Source organism: Cynara cardunculus, assembly GCF_001531365.2.
Source record: "Cynara cardunculus var. scolymus isolate 2C chromosome LG 7, CcrdV1, whole genome shotgun sequence".
Taxonomy (NCBI): Eukaryota; Viridiplantae; Streptophyta; class Magnoliopsida; order Asterales; family Asteraceae; genus Cynara; species Cynara cardunculus.
The window spans coordinates 2,038,169-2,064,752 of record NC_037534.1 but is presented as its reverse complement, the minus strand read 5'-3'; the positions used below and the strand labels follow the sequence as shown (position 1 = coordinate 2,064,752).

Genomic DNA, 26,584 nt, shown 5'->3' with positions numbered 1-26,584 from the left:
AGAGTGACTGTTTGAATAAATAATCCCTAAATTAACGTTCAATTTTCATATTTCATATCTATTTTAGTCGATAGCAGCGGATCTTGAATGTTTATTAGATTAATAAAAAACCAATCTTCAACACAAAATAAAAACTATTGCATTTTAATACATTTTACTTTATTTTATTTTTAACTCCAATGATAAATAAATCAAAATACAATATGTTTATTAAGTGCGTTTGGGATTGCTTAACAAAATAACTTATTGACTTATTTCGGTATGATACCGGTAATAATCACTTTTGAGTGTTTGGATAAACAACTTATACCGGTACTAAACAGGTAATAAGAAGTTTTTGAAGAAGTTAAATCATTCTAACTTATAATAAGTTGATAAACACTTTTATAGAAAAGTATAAGTTGTTTAAAATAAGCAAACTCAAACGCCCCCTAAATCAATTATTTTTAAATATGTATTTACTGGTATTATCTTGTATCTTAAAAAACTATTATGGTAATAATGGTTCTTTTCCCCTAAAAGAATGATAATAACAATGGTTTAGAAACACCTTTTGGCTTCATATTGGTTAAAAAAGGATTATACAATGTGAATAATGTTCTCTTGAGTGACTTCATATATTATAGACAAATATAAATAGAATTACGGCCTGTTTACCAAACGTTTATCCGGGTAAACGCTTATCAAGTCACGTTACCTTACCGGATGAATAAGGTAAGGACCAAGAATCTTACCCGGTAAGAGCGGGATAAAGACCAAGAGTTTTACCCGGTAAATGTGGGCGACGACTCTTACCATGGTAAGCTTACCGGGTAAATTGTTGCATACGATATCATTTTGGTAAACTAAAATCTTACCCAGTAACAAGATTTTTAAAAAAAACATGTTTTTTTTCTGCTAAGAATTATTACAAGGCCCAATTGATTCAATTCCGCCTAGCCAAGCCAGAAAAAATGGATTAAAATTAAATATAAATGAGTTGAAAAAAAAAAGATTCAAGTAATAACATTCTTGAATCATCAAAACTACTTCGATATCTCTTTTTTGGTTTCTCTCGAGAAAGTCTTTGTGAATCCATACAACTTTAGTTTTTCCGTTTCTTTGTCCCGGATTTCTCGTAGATCTATCCAATTTTTTCGGGTTAAGGAAAAGAAGTTAATAAAATGAGTTTTGGTAAGCGCTTACCGGGTAAATTGTTGCATACGATATCATTTTGGTAAACTAAAATCTTACCCAGTAAGTAAATAATAGTGTTAAATTTTACCGCTAAGCACTTACCGGGTAAGTGTTTGATAAACGGCCGCTTATCCGGGTAAGCTCTTACCAACTCACATTTTCTTATCGGATTAATAAGGTAAGGACCATGAATCTTACCCGGTAAGAACGAGGCAAAAACCAAGAGTCTTACCCAGTAAGTGAGAACGACAACTCTTACCACAGTTGACGCTTATCGGGTAAGTTGTTGCATACAATACCATTTTTGTTGACTAAAATCTTACCCGTTAAGTAAGTGATAGTATTGAATTTTACCGGTAAGTTAAACGGAACACCCCCTTCAAGCAGAAAGTAGACTGGTTCACGCACAAAGACAAAAGGCCAAGGTTTAAGCTGAAAATGAATGGATCAATTGATACCATGTGAATAATGTTCGCGTCTTGAGTGACTTCATGTATTATATAGACGAGTATAACTAGACTTTTTACAAGGGTACAAAGGTAAATGTACATCCAAAAAAATGAGCGAATTTAACATTTTTCATATGTTAAGCAATATACTTTTATCAAACGCTCTATTTACGGGTAACGAAAAAGCTCGAGTATAGTATAGCTTACGCACACCAATTAATTCCACGACCACCACAAATGGCCTGGGGTTGTCGCAGGTAAACCTCCATGACTACAACTCTATATTCGAACCCGGTATAGTGTCGAGAAAATACGCTTTTTGGAATGTGTTTCCTTTTTGTCAAGTTTTTCCACTTTTGCTTTTATGTAAGGATATTTCAGGTATGAAATCATTAATCGAAAGTGTTATCAAGCTCGATATTAACCGAAAACTGTTTTTTCAAACAAAAGGATCATACATAGCGAGCGAACTTAACAGAGTCACAACTAGTGATGGAGCCAGAAACGAACTTAATAGAGTCAAACCCGTTCATGGTCCATCTAAGGAGACCAAGTCAAATGCTCGAGCGTGGGTTCTACGTAAACCAAGGCAAAGTCAAAAGACAAAAGATCGATAAGATGACCCATGCCAAAAAAAACCTTGTATTTCGTGGTGTACGAAGCTCGTTGGAGGTAGCATCCCAATTCAATGGACAAAAACACCATCAAAAAGATCAGCGGAATTTTATTGATTGTTATCTACAGAGCCCCGTGATATTAGTTTAGGTGCGTGTAAATTGGTATGGACTCCCACTGTGGGTTAACCAAGTGTCTAAAAACTATATAAAGACTTAAAACCGAGCTCTAAACATAGCAGATGGTAGGGAGATCGAGGGAGCTCCAGAGCGATAATTCTCCATAAATAACATCATTCGAAGAGGAAATTGTAGCCATCTCAGTTGCTACGTACTCTACCACCACACACTCTTCCGTATCCTTTTTGCCTTGTTTCACTGGACGATCGGTTCCTTGCGTTTTGGACAATTCTCTAGCCTTCAAACCCCCTCGTGGTCCAAGTTTTAGCTTTAAGCATTCTGGTATGCCGTGGAAAGCGTAGAGGGAAGCTGAGAATTTCCGCTCGTATTTCATCCGCTTCATCGCTTCACTTATCGTCAATGGCTCTTCTTCTTCCCCCGACTCCAATGCTATTTCTTGAGCTATCTCAAACGGAGAAAAGCTGCAAGCAGATCCGAGTTCATCAACGAACTTGAAATCCATCCCTTCTTCATCTTCCACTTCACCTCCAATTGTATCTCCAGTTGAAGATGAATCAGTCGGATGATAATCACAACGATCCACATGAACGGCCATATCCGCTTCAGAGCTCGAAGTACCGCTATCTGTAAATATCATTGAATCGTTGGCGGGTAGATATTCATCTAGATCATTGAGGAAGTCGTCCATGAAATGGGTATCCGAGAACTCAGCCGTTCCATCTTGGAATTCCTCCGGCTGCTTCATGTTGGCTGTGAGCAGAGAAGGATTCTGTGATGAAGTGGTCGCAGCTAAAGAATTATTTCGGGCTTCAAGCCTACGAATAAGAAGGTTCGTGATTTTAGACGGAAGGGCGGGTGCAGTCGAAAATGGCTGGGAAGAAGGCCAGAAGTTCGTGCGAGTGTTGGCTCCTCGGAGTAAGCAAGCAGCTTCGTCATAGGCTCGAGCTGCTTCCTCAGCAGTGTCAAAGGTGCCGAGCCACACTCTAATCTTCTGTATCGTGTCCTTGATTTCCGCAACCCATCGTCCAGACGGCCGCTGCCGAACCCCAACAAACTTCTTCCGAGCCTTCCTGGGCCCACCGTGCACGGCGGTCACCACGGTTTCGCTCGCAGAACCGTCCCAACATATGTTTCCTTCAAGATGATCTGAGTTTTGATCAGTAGCTACCTTTCTCTTCCTGGCCATACCAAAGTGTCTTTTGTAATCTAAAGGGAAGATCTAAAGGCTTTTGATATGATTAGCTGAATTATAATGTGTTTATATATAGATGCAAAAGGAGAAGAATTGAAGAGGTCATAGTGGTTGTCACATCTCTGTTTTTTTCTAATATTTTGTGTCTAAAAGGCAACATTTGGAGGTTCCCCCTGACCTGTTCAAAGTTATATAATACGATCGAGTCTAAAAGGTAACATTTGGAGGTTTCTCCCTTGTCCTATTCAAAGAGTATAATATTCGATATGTTCGAATAAGTGTATTCTATTCATACTCTCTCTTACAGGAATGTAAGGAATAGGGTAAGAAACGAGGTGGTATGTGAGTGGAGAGGGTATGAATAGCAACCCCATTTAAATATTCAATCTAAAGATGTAGCTTACCGAAAGGGTGTATAATAGTCTCTGTTGTTTTTGGCACCTTTCTCTTTTTTGTTAACTGTGAGTGTCCGGACCAGCTTGTGCGCACCTCGACTAATCTTAGGGGCCCCGGACAAAAAAAGGAAAATCCCTAGTGGCCTTGCAGGATTCAAAGAATCCCCAAAGTACCACGCCTTGTTTTTGGCACCTTTACAAACTTTAGGACATGTCCACTAATGGGTTGGTAAACGAAAGCAATGGTGAGGTACGAATAGAAGAGCTTTTAAACCAACATCGTAAGTCTTACCCATAATGTTGACCCCTTAGGTTGAGTTCATCGATTGGAACATATAAAGGTAAAGTTGAAAAGCGTTAGAATTTAGAACTTGTAATCTCTGCATATACGGTATATGTATGTATGCGGGTATCACAGACGAAAATATAAACGACACTGTTAGATGTAGAAACTCACCAAAATATGCTGAAGGACTCCATCTATAGCTCATGTCACCATTGATGAATAATCTAAGAGACTACAAAGCCAGGGGGCAATATGACATCTACATCAATAAAATAATACAAATTGACATAATAAATCTAATAGAGAACTTTGAAACAAGTACAGGTGATATTATAATATACCAAACACGCTCTCAATCCATGTAAATGGTTAGGTTTCACACTACACCTGGTGTAAGTAGACTGATTAGCAGTTTAACGATAAAATAAGGGACCGTTTACCTTACCACATATTTACTGACAAGAGTCACTGTCCTCACTTACCTTAATAGGTAATATTCTCGGCCATTAAAATTGATTGTTGGTAAACATCTTTTACCCAATATGCCTTAACTAGGTAAGAGTCTTCTCCCTCCGGGCAAGAGTCATAGTTCTTGCCGTGTCTCTTACCGGGTAAGATTTTCGGTCCTTGTCATTCTCACCCGGTAAGGTAAGAGACAGCTAGGGGTAAGATTTACGGAACAAGTTATTTTTTATATCATTAAGCTACAACCAAACAGTCATATATAATTGACTAAATAAGCTATAAGTTTTATTACGCTGCTAAATTTTTAGTATGGATACTAACATTAGCAAATTGTAAGTACGGATAGTAGCATTAGAAAATTGTAAAGATGCAGCAATTTTAGCTTAGAAGTTTGTTAAAATTTCCATCAATCAGAAAAGCTACACTTTGATGAGGCTGCCACGTGGTGATGGGTTGATATTTAATGGTATGACAAAAGGGTTTGATTTTGATGTTTTGACTGGGAAGAAATGGCGATTACAAGTCAAGGCTATTCTTATCGCTCCACGTGGAGCTCCATCAACATAAAAGTGGTTAAATAGTATTTTAAATTACAGGGCTGCATATTCAACTTGCTACAAGAACCAATGAACAGGGAATCTAGGCATATGCCATTTTCTGTAACTACTTCAAATTACGGTGTCAAGCTACATATTTATATATTCTCTCTATCCTGTTTACATATTCCGTATTTCTCCAAATTAAGGGTGTTTTTGGGATTGCTTATAAAAACAACTTATTGACTTATTCTGGTGTGACATCAATAATAAACATTTTTTAGTGTTTCGATAAACAACTTATACATGTGTCAAACCGGTAATAAGAAGTTTTTAAAGAAGTTAAATCTTTCTGACTATAAGTTGATAAGTATTTTTGTAGAAAATCATAAGTTGTTTCAAATAAGCAATCCCAAACACCCCGTAAATTTCTACAATAAAAAAACATACAATTTTATAAAAGTGTAATTATTACACTTTTTAATTAATTAAATCACAATTATCCCCATAAATAGAGAGAGTAATGAATTTATCCATCTTATTATTAAGGGACCGTTTGGTTTGAAAGAATGATTTTGGGGATATGGATTTCGTGGAAGGATTTGATGTAATTAGTTTATAGGATTTGGAATGGAATTGAATTTCATGCTTTATTAGATAATTTATAAAAACAAATAATAAATAATTATAAAACTAATTAAATTACCTTTTATTAATTGATTATTACAAAATGAATGTAATTAACATATTTTAAAACATTCTTACAAACAAATCCTACGAAATCCCGTAAAATACTAAATACCCCATGGGATTTCTAAATCCAATGTTTTTGGGATTTCATTGAAATCCTAGCATATCAGTTCCATACTTTCCTTTAAACGAAATGCGGGATCGAAATGGAATCTAATTCCAAATTTTAACGAATCCCGCAAACCAAATGGGCCCCAATGGTAGAATTGAAAAGTAAACACTTTTACCTCAAACTAAAATAGAAATATGACAGTTATTTTAAGATGGAGGGAGTAGCACTAAGGGGCTGTTTACCAACAATAGCTGGTAAACGCTGTCTGAAATAAGAGGTCTGATTAGAGTAAGCATATCTGACTGGAGTAAGTGCTGTTTGTAAAAAACTGTTTACCAAGTATTTTGGATTTGGTGCTGACTAATAAAAAATGACCATTATAACCCTATATATGATGAAGTGTTTAAACTAATAAGGGATAAGTAAACAGGCCCTAAGATGACAACATTAAGATTGAGCTCTTTGAAAGGAATTCACTAACCTTTTGAAGAGCTGCAACGACCAAACCCGATGCAAGGATCACTTTCACTGCAGGAGATGCAAGTCAATATAGCTTTGTCATTCTGTTCGATTCGACTTACTTGAAGGTCTACCACTCTAGAAACTCGAACGCTTTGGGAAAATCTATACCCGTCTAGTGCCCACTCGACACTCGTAAGTTTTTGTCCACTTATAAAAGGCCGCTGCAAATAGTCGAGGATCACTATAGATAACCACGGAGATATGTACCTGGTAATTTCTGAATAACTCATGACTGCACACGAAATGTTGATCTACAAATTACGACTATGAACCCAAGTTTGGAATCCAGGAATTGGCCTGCGGAGTGGCGTTTTATTGACAAACAAAAAGCTACAATAAGAAGAGGGGGCAAGGCATGAACAAGAAGCATCCTAGACAACAAGACAAATGTAAACGAGTAATACGATTGGGGGCAAAAAGTGTATCAAAGGCAATTTGATCAGTGTTGTCAATATGGATATTACAGTAAGAGCACATATCTTCCATCCATCTGTGCAGATCAGAAAGGTACATAGACTGCTGGGTGAAATGTAATGATCAAGTCGAGATTACCAAGGGCCATTTGTCAACGGGCATTAAGGTGCACATAAATCTACTTGGGCACATTCATGTCTCGGAAGCAAGAAGCGGCGCATTTCGGCCGTCGGTTCTTCCAGAAAATTGGATCAGCTTCAAAGCTGGATCTTGATATGCAGTGACTAGTTTATCAAGGAAATCAGACATCGCTGGATCATTTTGGTCACTTCTGTCTTTCTTTATTATAGACTGTACCACGAGTAGGATTTTTAGCTTCGTAAATTCAATAATAAAAGTAGAAACAAATGGAAAGCAAACACGATCATAATATGCAGACATCGAGGTGGTGGCCAATACGCATATACACATTATCACCAACTCAAAGGATGAACTTTAGCAATACCCACAACCACATATTAGCTTTGCTCCCAAAACTTACTCACGAGAGGGTTATTTAGCTAAATGACCTCGACAAGTTTTTTTTAAAATCCATGACCTTCTGACAAGTTTCTAAGCATTCGTGTATTTCGATGAAGGTTATGGATTTAAAAGAAAATGTCAACAGGTCATTTAACCAAAAGACTCCATATGAGGGTACCCAGAGGGGCATTTAAGGGTATGACCTTAAATGAATTTTTAATCAAATCCATGACCTCCGGGCCTATTAAAGAAAAAATGGCTTTATACTCATGAGAAGGTCATGAATTTTATTAAAATCTCATTTAAGGTTATATACCTAAAAATCCCGTGCCCAGATGATGGCAACCTCATCTTGGGGAGTTCATAGAACATCATACAACATACATGCATACATGTATGTACAAAAAGACATACTACAGAGAGGTTGTTAAACACTAGACCCTAAACCCTAAATACATATATTATTCTACTGCAGAGCACATGTCCAATGTTAAACCAACACCAACATAATTTCCAGGATGGCCCAAGTATTTAAGAAATTTTCTCTCTACCGGTGATGTTCATAGAATCTTAGTCAAGAAATATTAAATACCTCAACAAACACAGTGGATTCAGCACACTTCCAAAGTGTGTTTATGGTGTGTGTTTTTGTTTGCAGGATAGGACAACACAAAAACTTCTTGTCCCACGTTTGACGTGACATTAGATGGGGACGGACAAGACCTAAGTGGGATAAAATGCATTTTTTTGTCTCACCAAATAGGTGGAACCAAAATCCGGGAGAAGGGATAAGATTGGTTAATTACTAAACTAGCTATGTCAAATTAAGAACCTAATACCTTCCACAATTCTTTCACCTGCCTACCACACTCGCCCATCCAATCCAATCCAGTTCTGTCTATGTACTAAACACACCCTTCATGTGAATAATTTGATTAACGTGAGCGCTTTTCAACATACCTCAGCAGGATAGCCCTTGAAAACTGGTAGGAATCGCTTTCGGCAGTAGCCGTTAAACAGAAGAGTGATGATGGGGAGTGGAATAGTCAAACTGGCAGCCAGGGGAATTTTCTTCAGACCAAATATCCCCACAGCAATTAAGTGCATCAATACCAACGAAAAAACTGTTGAATTGTGCACAATCGGCCAAAACATTCCTGCAGTCTCAAATTTCGGTGAATAGACATCGAGCAACTGTAAAAGAAACAATATCTATTAATGGTCTAACATAAAATTCTCTTAATGAAGAGTCACAAGAGAAAGATGTTCATTTTAACATAGTCCTAACAGCAACAAAGCACACAAAGAAAGCAATTGCAAGAGTTGTTCATTCTTCTTTATCTGCAATATTTCTAAAGGGTAAAATGGAAGAAAGTTTGCTTTAATTCCTATTAGTGCCAGTGTGTAACAATTTTTTTTCTCAATCAACGAAATGGAGTTCCAGAATTTCCTATTCAATGTAACAAAGTTTCAAAATCCCTATTTTTGACTTGTAACCTCCTGATCTTGTAACATTTCACGATGTGGATGTCAAGTTCATCGGCCACTTCGCTATGACCCTTTCGTGAACCTTTCTTAAACAGGTATATCCATGCCATCAAATGTTACAAAATCAGCAGGGTACCAGTCAAAATGGGTACAAAATAGAAAATGGGTACCAAGAAGTTTCATGAATCCATCTAACCTGGTGACGATAAATTATGTATGCCAGACAGTAGTAAACCAATAGAAACGGCAGAATTAAGGGCGACAGGAAAAAGTAGGTAATGCCCAGAAGTCCAAATAAGAGAATGTTGGGGAGCTCACTGCTGTAAGGAACTGAAGGCACTTCAAATTGTTCACCAGTTTTTGTGAGTATATTTCTTCTCGTGAAACTGGAAATGAGGGGCATCAAGCGAAAAAGCTCTGAAGCTGTACTGGTCCAGCCAGATGTCACGACATATGTGATGAAGAATGTAGCCTGCAGAAAAAGGTAAAATTTTGTATCACCTCTTCAATCATACCAATGTTAATACAGGACATGTAACAACTGGAAAAGCCACATAATCAATCATCTGAGAGCATCTCCAACAGATTCTCCAAAATGGAGTCTCAAAAATCAGAATCTCCAAATATTACATCCATCTCCAACAGATTCTCCCTCCGGTTTAGATATTATGATATTAAAATATACAATACATTTAATAAAATATTATTTCTCTCTCCTATGTAGTTAAATTCGAAGACTTTTATTGGTGGAAATAATAAAATGTTATTTCTCACTCATAAAGTAATCATTTTTAGGGAATTCTTCATGTTTGGAAAAAAAAAATTCCTTCTCTCTCTTGTTTTCTCTATTTTGAAGAAGGTTTTGGATAATCTGTTGGAGCAAAAAAAACACCCAAAATCTCCATTTTCTCCGTTTTGGAGAATCTGTTGGAGATGTTCTGATATATCTCTTTACCCTTTTGGGCTAGCCCCGACATACTTCTGAAATCTGTCGCTTCCCTAAGTGTACTTGCAGGTTCTGGGCAATGCAAAATGGACTTTTTTTACTCATACATCCCTCCACACACCTACATTCCTCCCTTCACTGGTTCACTCTCATCTGCTCGCTCTCTCTCTCTCTCTCTCTATATATATATATATATATATATATGTATGTATATGTGTGTGTGTGTGTATCAATCTGTTACCCAAAATTTGTGGTCACAAACGATAAGGGCCTGCTCTTGTTAAGAGCAACAGTGACTTATAGAAGTATCAGATCTATTTTGGTAACCAGTCAATCGCTCTACTGTCTACTAGACCCATTATATTCATTATCATCAAATTAGCATGCAACACCAGGATAATGTATGAAATTCGATAAATGTAACAAAGAGAGCTCACAATTCAATAATATGATTACATGAGTGGATATGGTAACAGTTTTACCTGTGCTGGAACGGCAACTGCTAATATATTTGGTATTTCCTTAGGCTCCCAAAACATATGGACCTGATATAAAACTGATCCCGACAAAGAGGTTACGAAGAATACGTTCCATATGGTGAACCATAGCATCTTGTTAGATGCACTTTTCTCTATCTGACTGTGTGCAACATAGCCTTGGAGACAGGATAACATTGTCATGACAGGTGGCACAAAATACAAAAACAGCTTGAGAATCAGACTAGGGAGATATCCTGTGATGACCTGACTTACGAACGTTCTGCAAGTCACAATACCTTGTGTTAGCCTTACGGCCCAAATGATATTTGACCAAAAATGAGTATGCACAAATGAAAAGCAGAGGTTTAATACCATATGTAAGTTAGAAAAGTAATTTCAGAATGTATAACTCAGTTTCAGAAAGTAACACCACACAAAACGGACCCAGTAAAATCCCACTCGAAAGTAGGGTCTGGGAGGGGTGAGATGTATGCAGGCCCGACCTTTGCGGTTGTTTAGTGAAGACCCCCGGCTTGTGCAAGAGTGTAAGCAAACAGGTAGCAGGAATAAATATTAGCATATGCTCAACGAAGCACGGGAAAAATAAGAAAAAGTTAACTAATAGTTACATTGGACGCATATAAGACCTGACCTAACACGAAAAAGGTAGTTGAAAATAGAGAACTGACTACTGATTACTCACATTTGCAGTACACCTTTCAGAAAAGGGAACCAGGTCTCCAGTTGGTCCAAATGAGTGAGACTCTGCACTAGGATTACAGGTACGAAGAACAAAAGTGTAAGAGCAATACATGCAACAACCACCACGACATTCCCAATCCATATACTTATGAATGACGCAGAAAAGAAGGGCCAGTATATATCCTGGGGCTCTGGAGCCTGCTCGGTTAGCCACTCTGTAGGATTTTCTCCTTGTTGGATGTGTAAAGCTATTGCAGCACCAAGCCGTGACTTGAAAGATACAAAAGCAGCAGAAGTTTCCTATTGAAATGATCAATTAAACAGAAGTTCATGTCAATAATAAATCTAAAACACTTAGCTTCCAGCCAGCATGAAGGAGCAAAGAGTTAAGTACATCCTAAGATTATACACCAATGCGGGACAGTAATTTAAAACAAAAAATGACTCCTGATGGTTCAGCAACGGACTCCGTATGCACCTACTACAAATCTAGAGTTATTGAGAAGGCCCATCGTAAAAGTAAAGTTTCCCCGGTAGGCATAAAGAGCTCCTTACATTTAGATATCAATGACTCTACAAAAGTAAGTATTACTCGGATTGAAATCATGTCATATTCTTCACAAAGCACGTCGTCTTTAAGCAACTAAGTACTTTTCGGTATAAGGAGAAATTTGCTTTATTTTGCAATGCTTCTTTTTTTTTTGGCATTAAGTAGTCTTCTTTCCTTATTCTACTGATGTTTCAGTGGCTCTAAAAGATAATCTACTCTTCCAATGTTTCTATCTTCCCATTCATCCCCTGTGTGGTTGGTACCAGAAAAGAATAATTTCATGAACCTCCCAAAGAGGAAAATAAGAGAATAGTATTGGTTCAGAACCTACATGGCTACACAGCGAACAAACCCTTGTAATAAAATCAGCTAAAATTCAAATAGTGGCTAGACAATCATATATACAATAAACTCACCTTCCCACTAAGTAATGACTGTTGCATCCTCACATTATCTTCTAGCTCTTCTAACTTCTTTTCATAATACTCCAAGAGATCAACTTTGGGACCAAAAATCCCCAAAAATCCAACACGTCCAAACCTTTTTGAAGTTGGCTGTGTCGACTTCAGAAGAGCAAGCTTTCTATGCACCTTCTCAGCATCACTCTAGAATGACATTACAGCACAAATAGGAATTAGATGAATTAAATGGATCAAGAATGTTTATAAGACAATCATATGCATCTGACATTCTGCAATTGGGAATGGAATAGATGTTAAAATCTACATAACCTTTTAAATATCCAGGGAAGTGGTTAAAAGCAAGCTTGTGTTGGTAACATATGGTGCTCATAGGCCACTTGAGGACATATTTCAGAGAATCCAAACAGGAGATCACTCAAGTAGTGTCTGCCTCAGAAAAACTAATGGGGTCAATGACAATGAAGAATGTCCTTTTGGTAGATATACAGTGAATAATTAAAAGAGATTCTTGGAAGAGCTAGGTTTCATCCCTCTAGGTAAACAGCAGTGACTGATTGCGTTCTGGCGAGATAGAAATATGCGGTCATGTTGGTCAAATGTATGTTCAGGGAGTTGGCAGGTAATAAATAGTCAAAGTTCAGCAATAATGTGGCTCTATCATTCTGTACCAGACCTGCTTCATTTATTGCAAACTGGTTAGTTTTCTAGATAAAATCAAGGAAGAATTAGGTCATCATTCTTCGGCTGACTCAACATTTTGCAAGTGCTACCATACAAACTGACAAAAGAGAACCCTCAAAAAGTGAGGTGTAAGCTGAAGTTCAGGAAATTGTGTACGCATCTATTTGAACATTTTCGGCATAACTTGCATCAATCTAATACTCCCTCCATCCCCAAGTAAAATCAAAGTATTGCCACATAATATGACGAAGGTGTTTTGACCATCAGTCAAATATCAAAAACGCACCTCAATAATGACAACATAGAGGAATCTGATGCACCCTAGCTTAAATCGTAACCTGGATTTGACCTATTCAGATCAAATCGTACGCTGGAATCACACAAACGACGCAAGAGATGTAATTGGTCAGCTTCAATTAACGAGTTTGATTGATATTGTCGGCCAATCTCTTATGAAACGGAATTGGTACAATTACCAGACGTTCGAGAGGTCTGGTCGTCTCCCTGAGCTCTCGCTCTCAACAAATTCACCGAAACAAACAAAAACAGAATACCCACCTCAACTGACAGCTCCCTATTTAAGCAAAACTCAATTACCAAACTACCCTCCCTTAATCGACTACTAAGAATCAGCAGCTACACTACTAACCTGATTTCTTCTTCTATAAGTAAACCTCAAAGGAGGTTTATCAGAATCTCATGGACCAAAATCAGTGGTATCAAGATTTTGTCAGTGGTATCAAGATTTTGTCATGATTACCAAGAAGCAAGCTAAAACTTTGTAAAGGGAAGGAAATTGATTTTTTTAGGGTATCCCAAAAGAGAAATTGTCGTAATACTTGTGAATGGGGGAAATACTATTTACTGACGTCCCTCAAGGGGTCAAGAGTGCTATCAAATGTATTTCTGTGAGAGACATAGGAGTCCACAAGCAATAATTAAAAAAATACATGAATATAATGAGGATTTCACCATCAAGTATAAATGACCGGAATTTTCAGTGTTAGTTCATAAATGACATAAACTGCTAGATTCTAATATCCTGGGATAATTGGATTTTGCTTTTGAGGATTGATGCTATGTGGACTTTCAAGTCAAAACATTTACTTAACATGCCTATAGGACTTCGAAAATCTTAATTTTTTATGTAGAAAGATAGTGGGGAATAAATTAATAGCCAGTAAAATCTAAGGTCTATCATTGGCCGCAGGACATGTTCAGCACATCAGCTGATACCGTATGCAACAACCAGCTAGGATTTATTGGCAATACAACATGTTACTTGAGATGCCTCCATACCACATCTATAGCTTCAAAAGTTCACTTACAATTAGCTTCTGAATCTTTGTAGTGTGATACACCATGTAATGTGACAGATATAGTGTTGGATAATACTCTGTGAAAAATTTCTCAACACTTCCACTAAAGCTGTCTGTGGACGATTTTGGGGTACCCCGAACCAATACAGTAAATTGATCCGGCTTTGGCTTGGATGAGTAGAAGAAGGCAAGCCTTTTCGCAGAGATATAACTATACTCCTGCAGAATGCAATTTCCTCAATAATTCATTGGGAAAAGAAAATCGAGTATATCTTGGTAAAAGGCAAATGCTTACAACATAAAGAAGATAGCAGACAAATGCAGTGAAGACATATACCGCACTGAAGTGAACCCATAACCTTCAAAAGTTTCAAAATATGAGGTCAGTTCTTCCTAACAACATGCAAATGGACAAGGTTGCATTCGAAGTCTCAAATCTCATACAAATATTATACCCAGAGAATGTTTCGATATAAATTAGTAACCAAATGTATGAATTAATTTAGGCAAGTGCCAGCATGCCATACAAAGAAAGAAATAGGAGTTCATCTCCTTGATAATTTTAGAAAACAACCACTAGTTGTACAATCCAAAATTGGAGTTGATATCGAGACTTCAGCAACCCCAGAAACATGCAACCAACAGAAGAAATAATCATCTGATGGTTATAAACAGTGGCATGATTAAGATTAATTTACAAAACAAGAATACACAGCAAATGGCTACAGTAGCTAATAGTTCATGAATGAAGATAGTAAACAATCACCTTTTCGAACCATCATTGACATTTGAAATCATGAATGATTCAAGAGACATGTTTGTGATGTCAGAAAAATCAATCACGATCTGACTTCCCATATAATTGATTGGTAGAAGAACACAAAGGCCAAGTACCCCAGCAAAAGCAAATACTTTCAAACTGCAATAAAGAAAGAATATTAGGTGGCTTTTAATCTAATAGAAATGATGAGAAATATGTAGCAACAAAATTACAACTGACAGGTAAGATTAGTTAGCTTACTTTCGGGTTACATAAATTGATGAATTAGGGGGGCGTTCTTCTCCTTCATACCAAAACTCTAGAAGAAATTGTGAGTATACGTGGCAGATGAATTATCAAGTCAAAATCGAGACTTGCGATTCTTCATCAATGATTCATCCACTCTAGGTAAGGACTTCACGCTTAAGGTTATAAAAGTGGCGAAACATGACTTTACAAATAGGTCATGCCAAAATTTCGGTAGAAATGCTATATTAATTAAATGATTGAACCAGTTATCCCAGATCATGGAATATGTGCAAGTTACAAATCCCGCAGGTATAATTAGGATTCTTGGTTTTAGAACATGTACGCTTGGAGAAACCAATAATGTTACTCCATTGTGGACCTGAAGATCTCAAATTTTGGTCACTGAAACAATGCTAGAGAAAATATGCATACAAAAATACACTTCCCCAAGCCTCAATAAGCCAATATGCCACTGGGACGCTATTTTAGTTTTAGAATGTTTATAAGTAATGAATGACCTAGCCCAGTTACGGAAATTGGAAAGCTGAACATCAACATTTCTCCATCTCACTAAGTTGCCGATTTTTACCAATTATGTCCTACAAATGTCATAATCATATACATCTCTACTTTGTTTAGCATATCTACTAATTTCTTGTGTATATCGGTTTACAAATTTCCACAAGTTCCATAGTTTGAAAATCAGTAACCTGAAGATAATAATGCGCATAAAGACGACACCATCTAAACCCGCACGCACGAGAAGTTCTTGTTCGGAGGGATTCCATGACCTCTTAACCCAACTGGTAGAAGGCAGTAACCTTTCCAAGTTGAAATCGTTTCTCTGGTCAGATTTTCCTTCGGCAACCAAGCGTGGTGCATAAACATCTGCATTACCTGGTTGCTTCCTCAATATGGAGTATAGAGTGAAGAATAGGAAACATAAACCAAGATTTATTCCAACGGAAGTCAAAAGAGCAGAAAGAATCATCCTTTAAAATGCTGAAAATCTGCAGTTACTCCAAACTGTCACTGGATCTCAATATTCCCAAACATTTGCTACAAGAAAACATCAGAAATTCAATTATGGATCATAGAATTATAAATTATGTGACTGGTAAAGTACTATTTATCTTTTATAGGAACAATAAAAGCGAACTTGGGAAAAGCTAGTGGCAAAAAACAAGGCTGAGAACGCATTGATAAGATGGGACTTTTTGCTATCCCTTAACAAGGAATGCCACAAGGGCATACACAGAAAAACATCAGAACATTTGGAATATAGCAGTGGAATATACACACTATAGTGAACTTCGATGAACATTCTAATAAACCCAAACATTTGCAACATAGATAGAGGATGAACCAGCATATGAAGGTGGTATGAAAGACTAGGGAGTGTATAGGTGCCTAGCATTTCTCTTGTATTATGCAAAGTGGCTGCTCCCAAAGATAGTACCCATGACCATCAGAAAGGAGTATCTTTCCGGATCTCCTAGGGTCGCCCAAACATAGATACTCAAGAGTAAATCCTTTTTCTACACCTAAAGGTTGATCCAGATTGACTTGATATTATGTCTCTCATATATCAATTTTCCAACATCCCTTCAGTATCATATAATTAAATAAGAAAGTAATCTTTAGACAAAAGAAAATGAAAACAAAGTTGTTGGAGTCCCACACTATCTAGACATGGACCATCAAACTTGTATATACCTGGGAACCTCCCCTCTCTTTATAAAAACTCTTTTAGAGATAATTCAAAGGATTCCACATATCCTAACTTGGTATCAGAGCCGGGGTCTACGACATTTAGGGACTCGAAACGCTCTTTCACATCCCTTATAGGAGCCACCAGCTAACCTCCATTTGAGGGGGCGTGTCGGAGTCACACATAGGACCATCAAACATGTATATATGTAGAAACCTCCCCTCTCTCTATAAGGCTCTTTTAGAGAGAACTCAAAGAGGTTCCACATATCCTAACTAAATATTTCTACCATCATACATGCGAACAAAAATAACTAAGAAAATGAGGGGTTAATTCATATCATAGGGCTCTCTATAAGGCTCTTTGACATGCTCATCTATTGACCATCCCACAAACCTTTCCCAGCACATATTATAACAAGAGCAACGAAAATTAACAATCATAATACAACAAGAACAGTCAATTTAAATGAACATAATCACAGAATATAGCAAGAGCAGTTAACAATCTAAATTAAAGCAAATTTCTCAAGCAGGAATACTTCTATCAGCTAAATATACATAATCCCCAAACATAAAGTCCAAAACTGAGAAATATTGTTAACGAGCTATGAACCCATGAAACCAACAAATTAACAGTGGGTTTCCCTCTATCTCAAAACGAAAGATCTGCAGTCTGTCTATTGTAGTCGAACAGGCTAACCGTCAATCATAAAATATATAAGGACTTTAAAATTTAAGGAGCACCCGCGAACTAAATTGAACTTTATTCATTGTATCGCAAATAGTAAAAGAGGGTGGTGTTAACGTTCCATATCAAATTACTAGATTCAAAATCAAAGTAGAGCTTCTCTTGTTTAGTAAATAAAGCGAAGAGTAAACTTAAACCCTAAACCATAACCGTAGATTAAATCTAGTAAGAACTTCAAACGAATATAGCAATCAGATCAGGAAAAGTATATCCTAATACAGCAACAACGACTGCACAACCAAATATTCTCGAAAGTCAATAAAATTATTACCTGAATTAACGATAATTTTCGGCGATATATATGAGAAACGAAGAAGGATTCTTAAGCTAGTAATGATTACCTAATATATCTAATTCCAAAACAAACATGTAACTACTGCTAGTAAGAACTTGAAATGAAATTTCAGCAATTAGATCAAACAATGCATATCCTAATACAGTAATAACGATTAACAACTGAATATTACGGAAGTTAATGAAATTTACCAGAATCAACGATAACTTCCCGGCGACAGATACAGATAGGGAAATCCAGAAGGAATCTTGAGCTGAACCAAACTTTAAACTTCGTCGTCAGAATTCAAAACTATCCTAAACCGACCTTAAATGCGACTACGTGCCAGATGTGGAGCATCTCAGCTGGAGTCCTCGTAACAACCTGCCTTTTGTGTTTTTTTACTTCCAATTTGATGTATTCGGTTTTTTTTTCCAACGTAAATAGTTAATATTATTTGCAAACAGATATACAATGATCGGTTGAAAATAAGAGTTAAGGTGGGAAGTGTTAAAAAAATCTGGATTTTTAATCTATGGGAAGTGTTAAAAAAATCTGGATTTTTAATCTATGTTATATTATAAAGTATTTGATAAAAAATCATAAAAATCATTTTTTATGCATGAATTATTGTTGGTACATGTTACTTAAAATTCAAAATCACAAATAAATTATATGAAACTATAACTTATTAAAGTTTCATGTTTTAATTCGTGTAAGTAATAGCATATGAACATAATCAATAGAGAATATATATCTCATTTTGAATATAAAAATTAGGACTTATAACAAAATACTTGATTATTATCTTTATAAAAAATTATATTATTAAATCAAAAATAAAAAAATAAATTAAAAAAATACATAAAAAACGAGAAATTTTAAATAGTTAGTTTAATACTAATACCAATATTTTTTTTTATTTTTTTATGATATCTTCATATTTATATTTTATTCAAAAATAAAACATTATCGTTTTTTCAAAACCATATAAAACCGTATTATAACATCGATTGAGACAAAAAAATGAAAAATTAAGATCGAGATGCATTTTACTGCATTGTGTGATACCTATCTAGTCATCTTTAATTTCAGTCTCATCCATGAATCATATTTAATATGAAAAATTGATCTGATGTATTTAATATTAAATATATTTAATTTGAAATATATAAATCTATACTATATTATAAAACATTTGATAAAAACTCTTAAAAACCATTTTTTATGCGTAAAATACTGTTTATTAATGCATATTACTTAAAACTCAATATTACAAATAGATTGTGCGTAGGTACAACTTATTAAAGCTCCATATCTGAATTCGTGTAACTAATTGCGGATAAACATGATCAAATACAGGATAAACATCTCATTTTAAATATAAAAAAATCTAAAATATAATTAGGATAGTCATTGAGTTCTAACATAATACTAAATTATTATCTTTATAAAATGTTATATTATTAAACCAAACATAAATTATTTCATTATTAAACTTAAATTAAATTATAATAAAAAAATAAATTAAAGAAATTACATAAAAAATTAAAACTTTTAAATACTTAATTTGATATTAACATTTATATATATATATATATATATAGGGTTGGGTTCACGTGAGACCAGCATGTTTTCGTGAGACCCGTGAGACCACATTTTTACACGTAAACTTCACAGCAAAAACGCTGTGAAGGTTTAAAAAAAGTCACCTTCACAGCATTTTGCTGTGAAGTTTCAAGTGTAAAACGTTGGTCTCACGGGTCTCACGAAAACAGGCTAGTCTCACATGATCCCAAGTATATATATATATATATAATTTATGATATCTTCAAATTTATATCTTATTCAAAAATAAAATCATTATTGTTTTCTTAAAAACATATAAAATCGTATTATAACATCGACAAAGACAAATAATAAAATAGAACATTAAAATCGAGATATGTCTCGCTACATTATACGAATACTCTTCTAGTATATTATAAATTATTAACTCACGTTAATTTTTAAGGTAAGAAATTAAAAGGGGATGAAGGTCCACAATGTGGGTTCTAAACTTCTAATAAATATCCTCAATCCAATATTAAAAACATAAAATGGAGGTGTTTTTGTGTAATCCAACACTAAAAAAATATTAAAATTTTTTGTTGATTTTTATATTTGAATGTCTATAAAGTAGGTCTCTAGAAATACATATTAATATGATATTAAGTTTTTATAATTTATATATAGATATATGGATTTGGGATCACGCGAGACCATCATGTTTTCGTAAGACTACTTTCTTACATTTGAAACTTCATAGCAGAACATTGTGAAAGTAACCTTCACAGTGTTTTGATGTGAGGGTTCGGGTTTTTTTTACCTTCACAGTGTTTTTTTGTGAAGTTTCAAGTGTAAAAAGATGGTCCCACATATCTCAAAAAAACAGGTTAATCTCACGTGAACCCATATATATATATATATATATATATATATATATATATATATAAAGTTTAATAAATTAAAATGTTTACTATTATTGGAATATTTACGATGGTTTTTAGTTAATGGTTGAAGTTGATCTTTTTAATGTGCAATGAACCCGCTATTTTTAGTATTTTTTAATAATTGGGCATCTCCAACAACTATATTAAAATAAAGCAAAAATAAATTTTGACATTTTTTTTGTTCCAATCTTGTATGTTAGAGTAGAAAAAAATTAGAGAAGGTAAAAATCTCTAAATTTAGAGAAATTTCTAAAATATTATATTGAAGAGAGGGAATTTATGTTAAATTCTTTTTCATCAACTGGAGACGTTGAAATTAAATGTTTAGGAAAGATAAATGATATTTTATTAAATGTATTAAATATTTTAATAAAATAATTAATGATAAAATTGCTAAAATATAGTAGCAGTTGGAGTTTGATGTAATTTTTTTTAGATGTTAACTTTTGATACTCTATTTAAAAAAAATTATAGCATAACTGTTGGAGATGCTCTAAAAAACTTCACTTTTTGCTCAAAAAGAGACTCCCCTAGTTCACCGTTGAATGTTGTAAAGTGTGGGTTGGGTCTCGGGTTAAACTTTGTTCAAAAACCAGATTATTTTAGAAATTTTAAAAAAGTATGTTAAGCTTTCTTATAGGAGCATATTAAACAGTTTTGTTACGATAATTTTTTTTTTTACTGATATGAGAGAGTTTATTGCTTTAAGGCAAACAACTACGTTATATTATTTGATAAAATAGAAAAAAAAAGAATTAGAGGTTGCTTGGTAGTTACTGAATTGTTTGATGCAGAATGATTAAATGGTCAGAACGATTAAAATGTTCTTATGATACCGTGCAAAATGAAATATAATTGTTTGATAATTGTTTACAATAAAATTAGGGCGCTGAATGGTTAAGGCAGACCCATGATACAAAATCCCTCTGAGGGTTTTAGAACCATTAACAAGATTCACCTCTCAATAATTCAGATGTTGTCTATTAATAGAACTATAAAGAGATAAACAAACAACCCTTAAAAAAATTTCTAAAACTCTATTAGAAATGTTATTTAAATATTTTCCACTGATAAGAGGTATTGAAACGAAATATTTAGGTGAACAATAACCAAATTAGAGAACACAAAGACGACTAAATCATGTGCAAAATCACATGTAATCTCACACTAACAGTCGAAGCAAGAATGTCGGGTGATGTAGTATGCGATTTCAGGTCGCAAATCAGAATTGTGTGAATCATATGTGATTTTACACTTGATTTTAGTGTAAAATCATATATATTTCGACCGTTTTTTTGATCTCTTAAATTTCACGTATCACATTTAATTAATTTTCTCAATTTACATACATATGCTCACAGTTCCTGAACATATATACGAATGTGTCATATAGAGATGAAGAATAGATTGAAAATATGTATACATAAAGAGAATATGTGATAGTGTAATTGTCTAATGTATATATTAATAGAAACTCAACTATCATATTAAATCCAAAAAATAAAAGGATATCGGGTTCATCGAGTTAGGTTGAGTTCAAATAATAGTAACCACATTTCAACCTAATACTTATAGTCTGAAAATTTTATAACTTGATTAGACATTGAGTTGCTTCATGTTAAGTTATTTCGTATTGGGTTGATCGAGTTTTTAAACACCCCTAACCTATTAGCTAAAATCAAATAATCAATTAGTTTTCACTAAATATAATTTATTCATTAATTAATTTATCAACTATCAACTAACTTATTAACTAACAACTAACTTAATAACCATCAACTAACTTACTGAATAAATGCTTTTTAAAAACGAAATTTAAAATTCTAAAAAAAGAAATTTAATATGGATATTTTAAAATAAGGATGGTGGGACAAAGAAAACATGGCACGTGATATGTGTACACGTGGAAGGCGTTCACGGAGTAATTGTCACCGTACAGTCATTTTACCGTCGTCCCTTTCCCTTTGCCATCCCCTTTCAATCTGCAAAACACGTTTTCCCGAAGAATTCGAATCATCAATCCCAGTCGCTAGCAAACAAATTCAACATCAGATCCACGTCCGGAATCCACCTATTTTCCGATCACCGGAGTTTCTAGTTCGCCGTCAAGTTTCAGGTTCATCTTATTTATACTAATTTTGTTTTTGTAGTTCATCGAATACGTGATTTGATTAAAAAGCGATCTGTAGATTATTATATTGAATAGCAATTAGACTGAGATTTGATTTTCATCTGTTTAGTGCAATTGTTACTTGATTTCGATTTCGTGGTCTAAATTGAAGATTTGCTGCCGACGAGATGAGTGAGGTATTTGAAGGTTACGAACGCCAATACTGCGAGCTTTCTGCGGGTTTGTCGAAGAAGTGTACATCGGCTAGTCTTCTCGATGGAGGTGAGTCAAAAACCCAATCCGGTTTCATTATTCCTTTCCTGGTTATGTATTTGCAATTGCTATTAAACGTGGTTAGGGAATAGATTAAGCATGATTTTTTGGATAATTTTGAAATGTTAGATAATATAATGTTTCAACTTCCTCGATCTGATGTAATCCACCTGTTATGCTGATATGCATTCCTATGATCCTATTAGAAGTGTTCAGCATCAATTGTCCTGTTGGTTGAGATTTCTAAAAGTAAGTTGCTTGATTGTTCATCACCTCCAAGTCTATTGTCGATTGGATATTTTCTAAGCGAAAGGACTATTGTATTGTTGTCGTTTGTTTTTTCCCTGCCCATAATCACTCTGTAGCTTTTGACTTCTGAGGATGGAGATGCATTTTTATGCATTTGCAGAGCGTAGAAGCAGAAAGTTTTTGGAATAAAAGCTGGATTTTTTTCTTGTGAATGGCCTGCTATTTTGTTTTTTTATGTTTTTTCTTCAACTGCTTACATTCTGTGGCTTTTGAGGATGAAGATGCAGTTTTATTTGTTTGTAGAGCAGAAGAAGCAGAAAGTTTCTGAAATAAAAGTTGGACTTGATGAAGCTGAATCTCTGGTATTGTACTGGCCTACTATTGTTGTGAAATATTTCCTCATATATGTATACTTGTATACCACAGATTGATGTAATATTGGTATATTGCTCCAGATACGGAAAATGGATCTTGAGGCGAGAAGCTTGCCGCCAAATGTGAAGGCTGTGCTCCTTGCCAAACTAAGGGAATACAAATCTGATCTGAATAACTTGAAGAGTGAAGTTAAACGAATTGCATCAACCAGCTTAAACCAGGCTGCTCGAGATGAATTGTTGGAATCAGGAATGGCAGATGCAGCAACGGTATCCTTATCTTGTTTCTGATATGGGTTGTATTTTCAAAAAGAGAGAGGGTATCCTCTAGTCTAAAGTGCAGGTTGATGCTATCATCAAATCAAACCAACTGAGTATATCCCACCTAGAGGTTGGATCTGGGGGCTAAAATGTATGCAGACCATACCTCTACCCTAAAAAGTAGAGCGGTTGTTTCCTTGACGATCCCTGACTAGTGAAAAGTGTGTGAAAGGGAGAAAAACAAATGTGTTAAAAATTGAGAAGCTAGATTAGAGTAAACAATAGCAATAAAACTACAAAGAGAGAGACAAATATGCTAAATTTGAGAAACTAGATATGAGTAAGCAACAACAATATAAATAGAAATAAGTACGGGAAAAACATAACCAAGGAGGATGTTGTTATCGTTATTATTAATTGGAAATTGTCTTTGCCATCGGTTGAAAAGAAAATTACTTTCAAAATTTCAGGGTGCCAACTTTTTTGAAGTATATATAATAAAGAGAGAGAGAGAGAGAGAGAGAGGGAGGTTTAGGGGAGAACCCAAAAAAAATGAAAAACTGAGGAACACGCCAGTAAGCATTGATTTGGACGGTATGCACACGTGCATACAAGTGATTAAAGCTGTTTTTTAGTTTTTATACACGTGTGCGTGGAACATCAGGAGGGAAAGCTGTGGAATTATTAAGCATTGAGAATATATCTTTCGATTAGAATTTAATAAATTGCTGATGTCACAGGTTTCGGCAGACCAAAAGGGAAGACTACTTATGTCAACAGAGAGATTGAATAAAACGAGCGATAGAGTTAGGGACAGTAGAAGGACCATGCTGGAGACTGAAGAGCTCGGGGTTTCAATTCTTCAAGATCTAAACCAACAACGACAGTCCCTCCTGCATGCCCATGGAACGGTATGTTTTCATTTTATCTGTTTTACATGCAATATGCTACTAAACAATTAGGCCGTCTTTGGGAACCATAAGCTAGCTTATTTTTAAGATTACTGGAAAAAAATCCGTTTGGTTAGTCATAAACTAAGCTTTTTAAAAAACTACTTCAAGTAGTGTTTTAATAAGCTAGTTTTTTGAAAAACTACTCCAAGTAGCGTTTCAATAAACTAATCTTTTTAGCGTTTCAATAATCTGCAGGTTTATTTTTCCACTTTTCTTCTTCCAAATATGCCCCTTATTCAGTTAATTTTAAACATGTCCATTTAGGTTATTTTATATTGACATCTACTTTACAAGTTAGTTTTTACTAAACATAAACTAGTTTATAGCTAACAGCCAACTTATTAGAGCATCTCCAACAGATTCTTTGTGATTTCTCCTAAATGGAGAAGAAAGAGTTAAAATGTAAACAAAAGAATTGCATTCAACTTCAATAGCTTCTTATTTTGGAAATGAGTTAAAATGTAAACAAAAGAATTGCATTCAACTTCAATAGCTTCTTATTTTGGAAATTTCAGTGCTAACTATATTATTTAAATATTCAATAGATGTAATATCCCAACAAACTCTCAAACAAATTTCGGAGGATTCTCCAAATTTGAAGGTCTTTAACCTCTCCCACTTTCTCCATTTTAGATAAAGTCTTGAGAATTTTCCACTTCTCCATTTTGGTGCAAAAAGAAAGATTAAAACCTCCGAAATTTTCATTCTCTCCATGCTAATAGATTCTCTCAACTAGTTTTTACCAAAAAATGACTAATTTATCAGGCAACAACTAGTTTATCAGCTAATCCATCCTGAAAACTTAAATTACGGTTTTGCCCTTATGATTTTCAGCTTCATGGAGTTGATGACAACGTAAGCAAGAGTAAAAAGATCTTGACCAACATGTCGAGAAGGATGAGCAGGAATAAATGGATCATCGGGTCCATCATTGCTGTGCTCGTTCTCGCCATCATCTTAATCCTCTATTTCAAGTTGAAGAAGTAAGACAGACAACTCTTCTGCTTTAAGTGTTTACCAACCCTTTTATTGGCCTTATTTTTGCTGCAAGTGTGTGCTATTCATTGTGAATTTACCATATTTGGTTTAATTCAACCAAAAAAATAGCAAAAAAAAAAAAAAAAAGAGTTCCTGTTTGCAACTTCTATGCTTTTCTATGATTGCTATGAGTGGATCATTTCAGAAAATTTGTATCTTTTTCTATCAATTTTTTCATAATGGAAGAAGCTTTATTCTTGTTGACATATGTCTTTATTCACTAGCATTGCATCAGTTTTGGGTAGGAAAGTGTTCATTATGGTATTTGCATTAAAAAGTTGTGTTCTTTCACTTGATTTGATACATTATAATGTTAGATAGTCGAAGACAATCCCATTGATAAGTTAGTTGTTAGTTGATAAGCGAGCTTGCTTGTTGGTTGAAAAGCTAGCTACTGACTAACAAGTTAGTTGATAGCTGAAAAGTTAGTTCTTGGCTGAAAAACTGATCACCAAACTGATAAAATAACTTGTAAGAGAGTAAGAGGATTTTCAATATATTCTCTAATTTTTTCCAAAATGGAGGATACAAATTATAATCTTAAAAAGATATATATTTAACTTAAACTGTTTTTTCGTTTTGAAGATTGCAATATTAATTATTTTTTAAAATGTTTAATAAGTTTAATATTCTAGTACATACTTCAAAAAAAAAGTTTAATATTCTAGTAAAGTTAAGAATAAACGATATATAAATGGCATCCATTGGTGGAAACAATAAAAAAATCCTTTTATTTAGTACTCTTTCCGTCTTAAAATAAATATCTGTAATGAAAAATGTATACGGTTTTAAGAATGTGTAATCATTACATTTTCTAATCAACAAAAGGACAATTTTACCCTTAATCGTAGAGAGATTTTTTTTTATCTCATAATTAAGGGCAGGATGGAAAAGTAGACATTTACATTTGAAATTTGATACTTATTTTGAGTTGGAGGGAGTGATATTTTAGGAGAGTTTACTAAATTTAGAGTTTTTAGCTTCTCTTT

At 34.7% G+C, this 26,584-nt stretch overlaps 3 protein-coding genes across 14 annotated transcripts; 1 reads left to right on the top strand and 2 right to left on the bottom strand.

Annotated features, from left to right (window-relative positions):
- Positions 1–1,506: 1,506 nt before the first annotated feature.
- LOC112515418 (ethylene-responsive transcription factor RAP2-11-like) lies at positions 1,507–4,499 on the bottom strand. 2 transcript variants are annotated; one of them, XM_025122226.1, is made up of 2 exons: positions 4,425–4,460; positions 1,507–3,558 (listed from the first exon to the last, which is right to left on the bottom strand). In XM_025122226.1, exons 1-2 carry the CDS (start codon positions 4,445–4,447, stop codon positions 2,469–2,471), a joined length of 1,113 nt encoding a protein of 370 aa, XP_024977994.1. In that variant the 5' UTR covers positions 4,448–4,460; the 3' UTR covers positions 1,507–2,468. The 2 variants fall into 2 exon arrangements, with proteins under 2 accessions (XP_024977994.1, XP_024977995.1); XM_025122227.1 differs by having other exon boundaries at positions 1,508–3,526; positions 4,425–4,499.
- Positions 4,434–18,161, bottom strand: LOC112515417 (CSC1-like protein HYP1). Of its 10 annotated transcripts, XM_025122221.1 has the most exons (13): positions 18,058–18,161; positions 15,821–16,169; positions 14,868–15,020; positions 14,397–14,460; positions 14,111–14,320; positions 12,096–12,284; positions 11,131–11,429; positions 10,431–10,707; positions 9,199–9,474; positions 8,475–8,708; positions 6,687–6,739; positions 6,538–6,584; positions 4,434–4,512 (listed from the first exon to the last, which is right to left on the bottom strand). In XM_025122221.1, exons 2-13 carry the CDS (start codon positions 16,099–16,101, stop codon positions 4,478–4,480), a joined length of 2,118 nt encoding a protein of 705 aa, XP_024977989.1. In that variant the 5' UTR covers positions 16,102–16,169; positions 18,058–18,161; the 3' UTR covers positions 4,434–4,477. The 10 variants fall into 10 exon arrangements, 8 of the variants coding, with proteins under 8 accessions (XP_024977989.1, XP_024977993.1, XP_024977985.1 ...); XM_025122225.1 differs by having other exon boundaries at positions 6,538–6,739; positions 15,123–16,169; XM_025122217.1 differs by having other exon boundaries at positions 6,538–6,739.
- Positions 18,162–22,289: 4,128 nt separating this feature from the next.
- On the top strand, positions 22,290–25,801 carry LOC112515321 (vesicle transport v-SNARE 11-like). 2 transcript variants are annotated; one of them, XM_025122065.1, is made up of 6 exons: positions 22,290–22,453; positions 22,578–22,729; positions 23,273–23,331; positions 23,425–23,613; positions 24,345–24,515; positions 25,392–25,801. In XM_025122065.1, exons 2-6 carry the CDS (start codon positions 22,636–22,638, stop codon positions 25,542–25,544), a joined length of 666 nt encoding a protein of 221 aa, XP_024977833.1. In that variant the 5' UTR covers positions 22,290–22,453; positions 22,578–22,635; the 3' UTR covers positions 25,545–25,801. The 2 variants fall into 2 exon arrangements, with proteins under 2 accessions (XP_024977833.1, XP_024977834.1); XM_025122066.1 differs by having other exon boundaries at positions 22,341–22,453; positions 22,620–22,729.
- Positions 25,802–26,584: the final 783 nt, after the last annotated feature.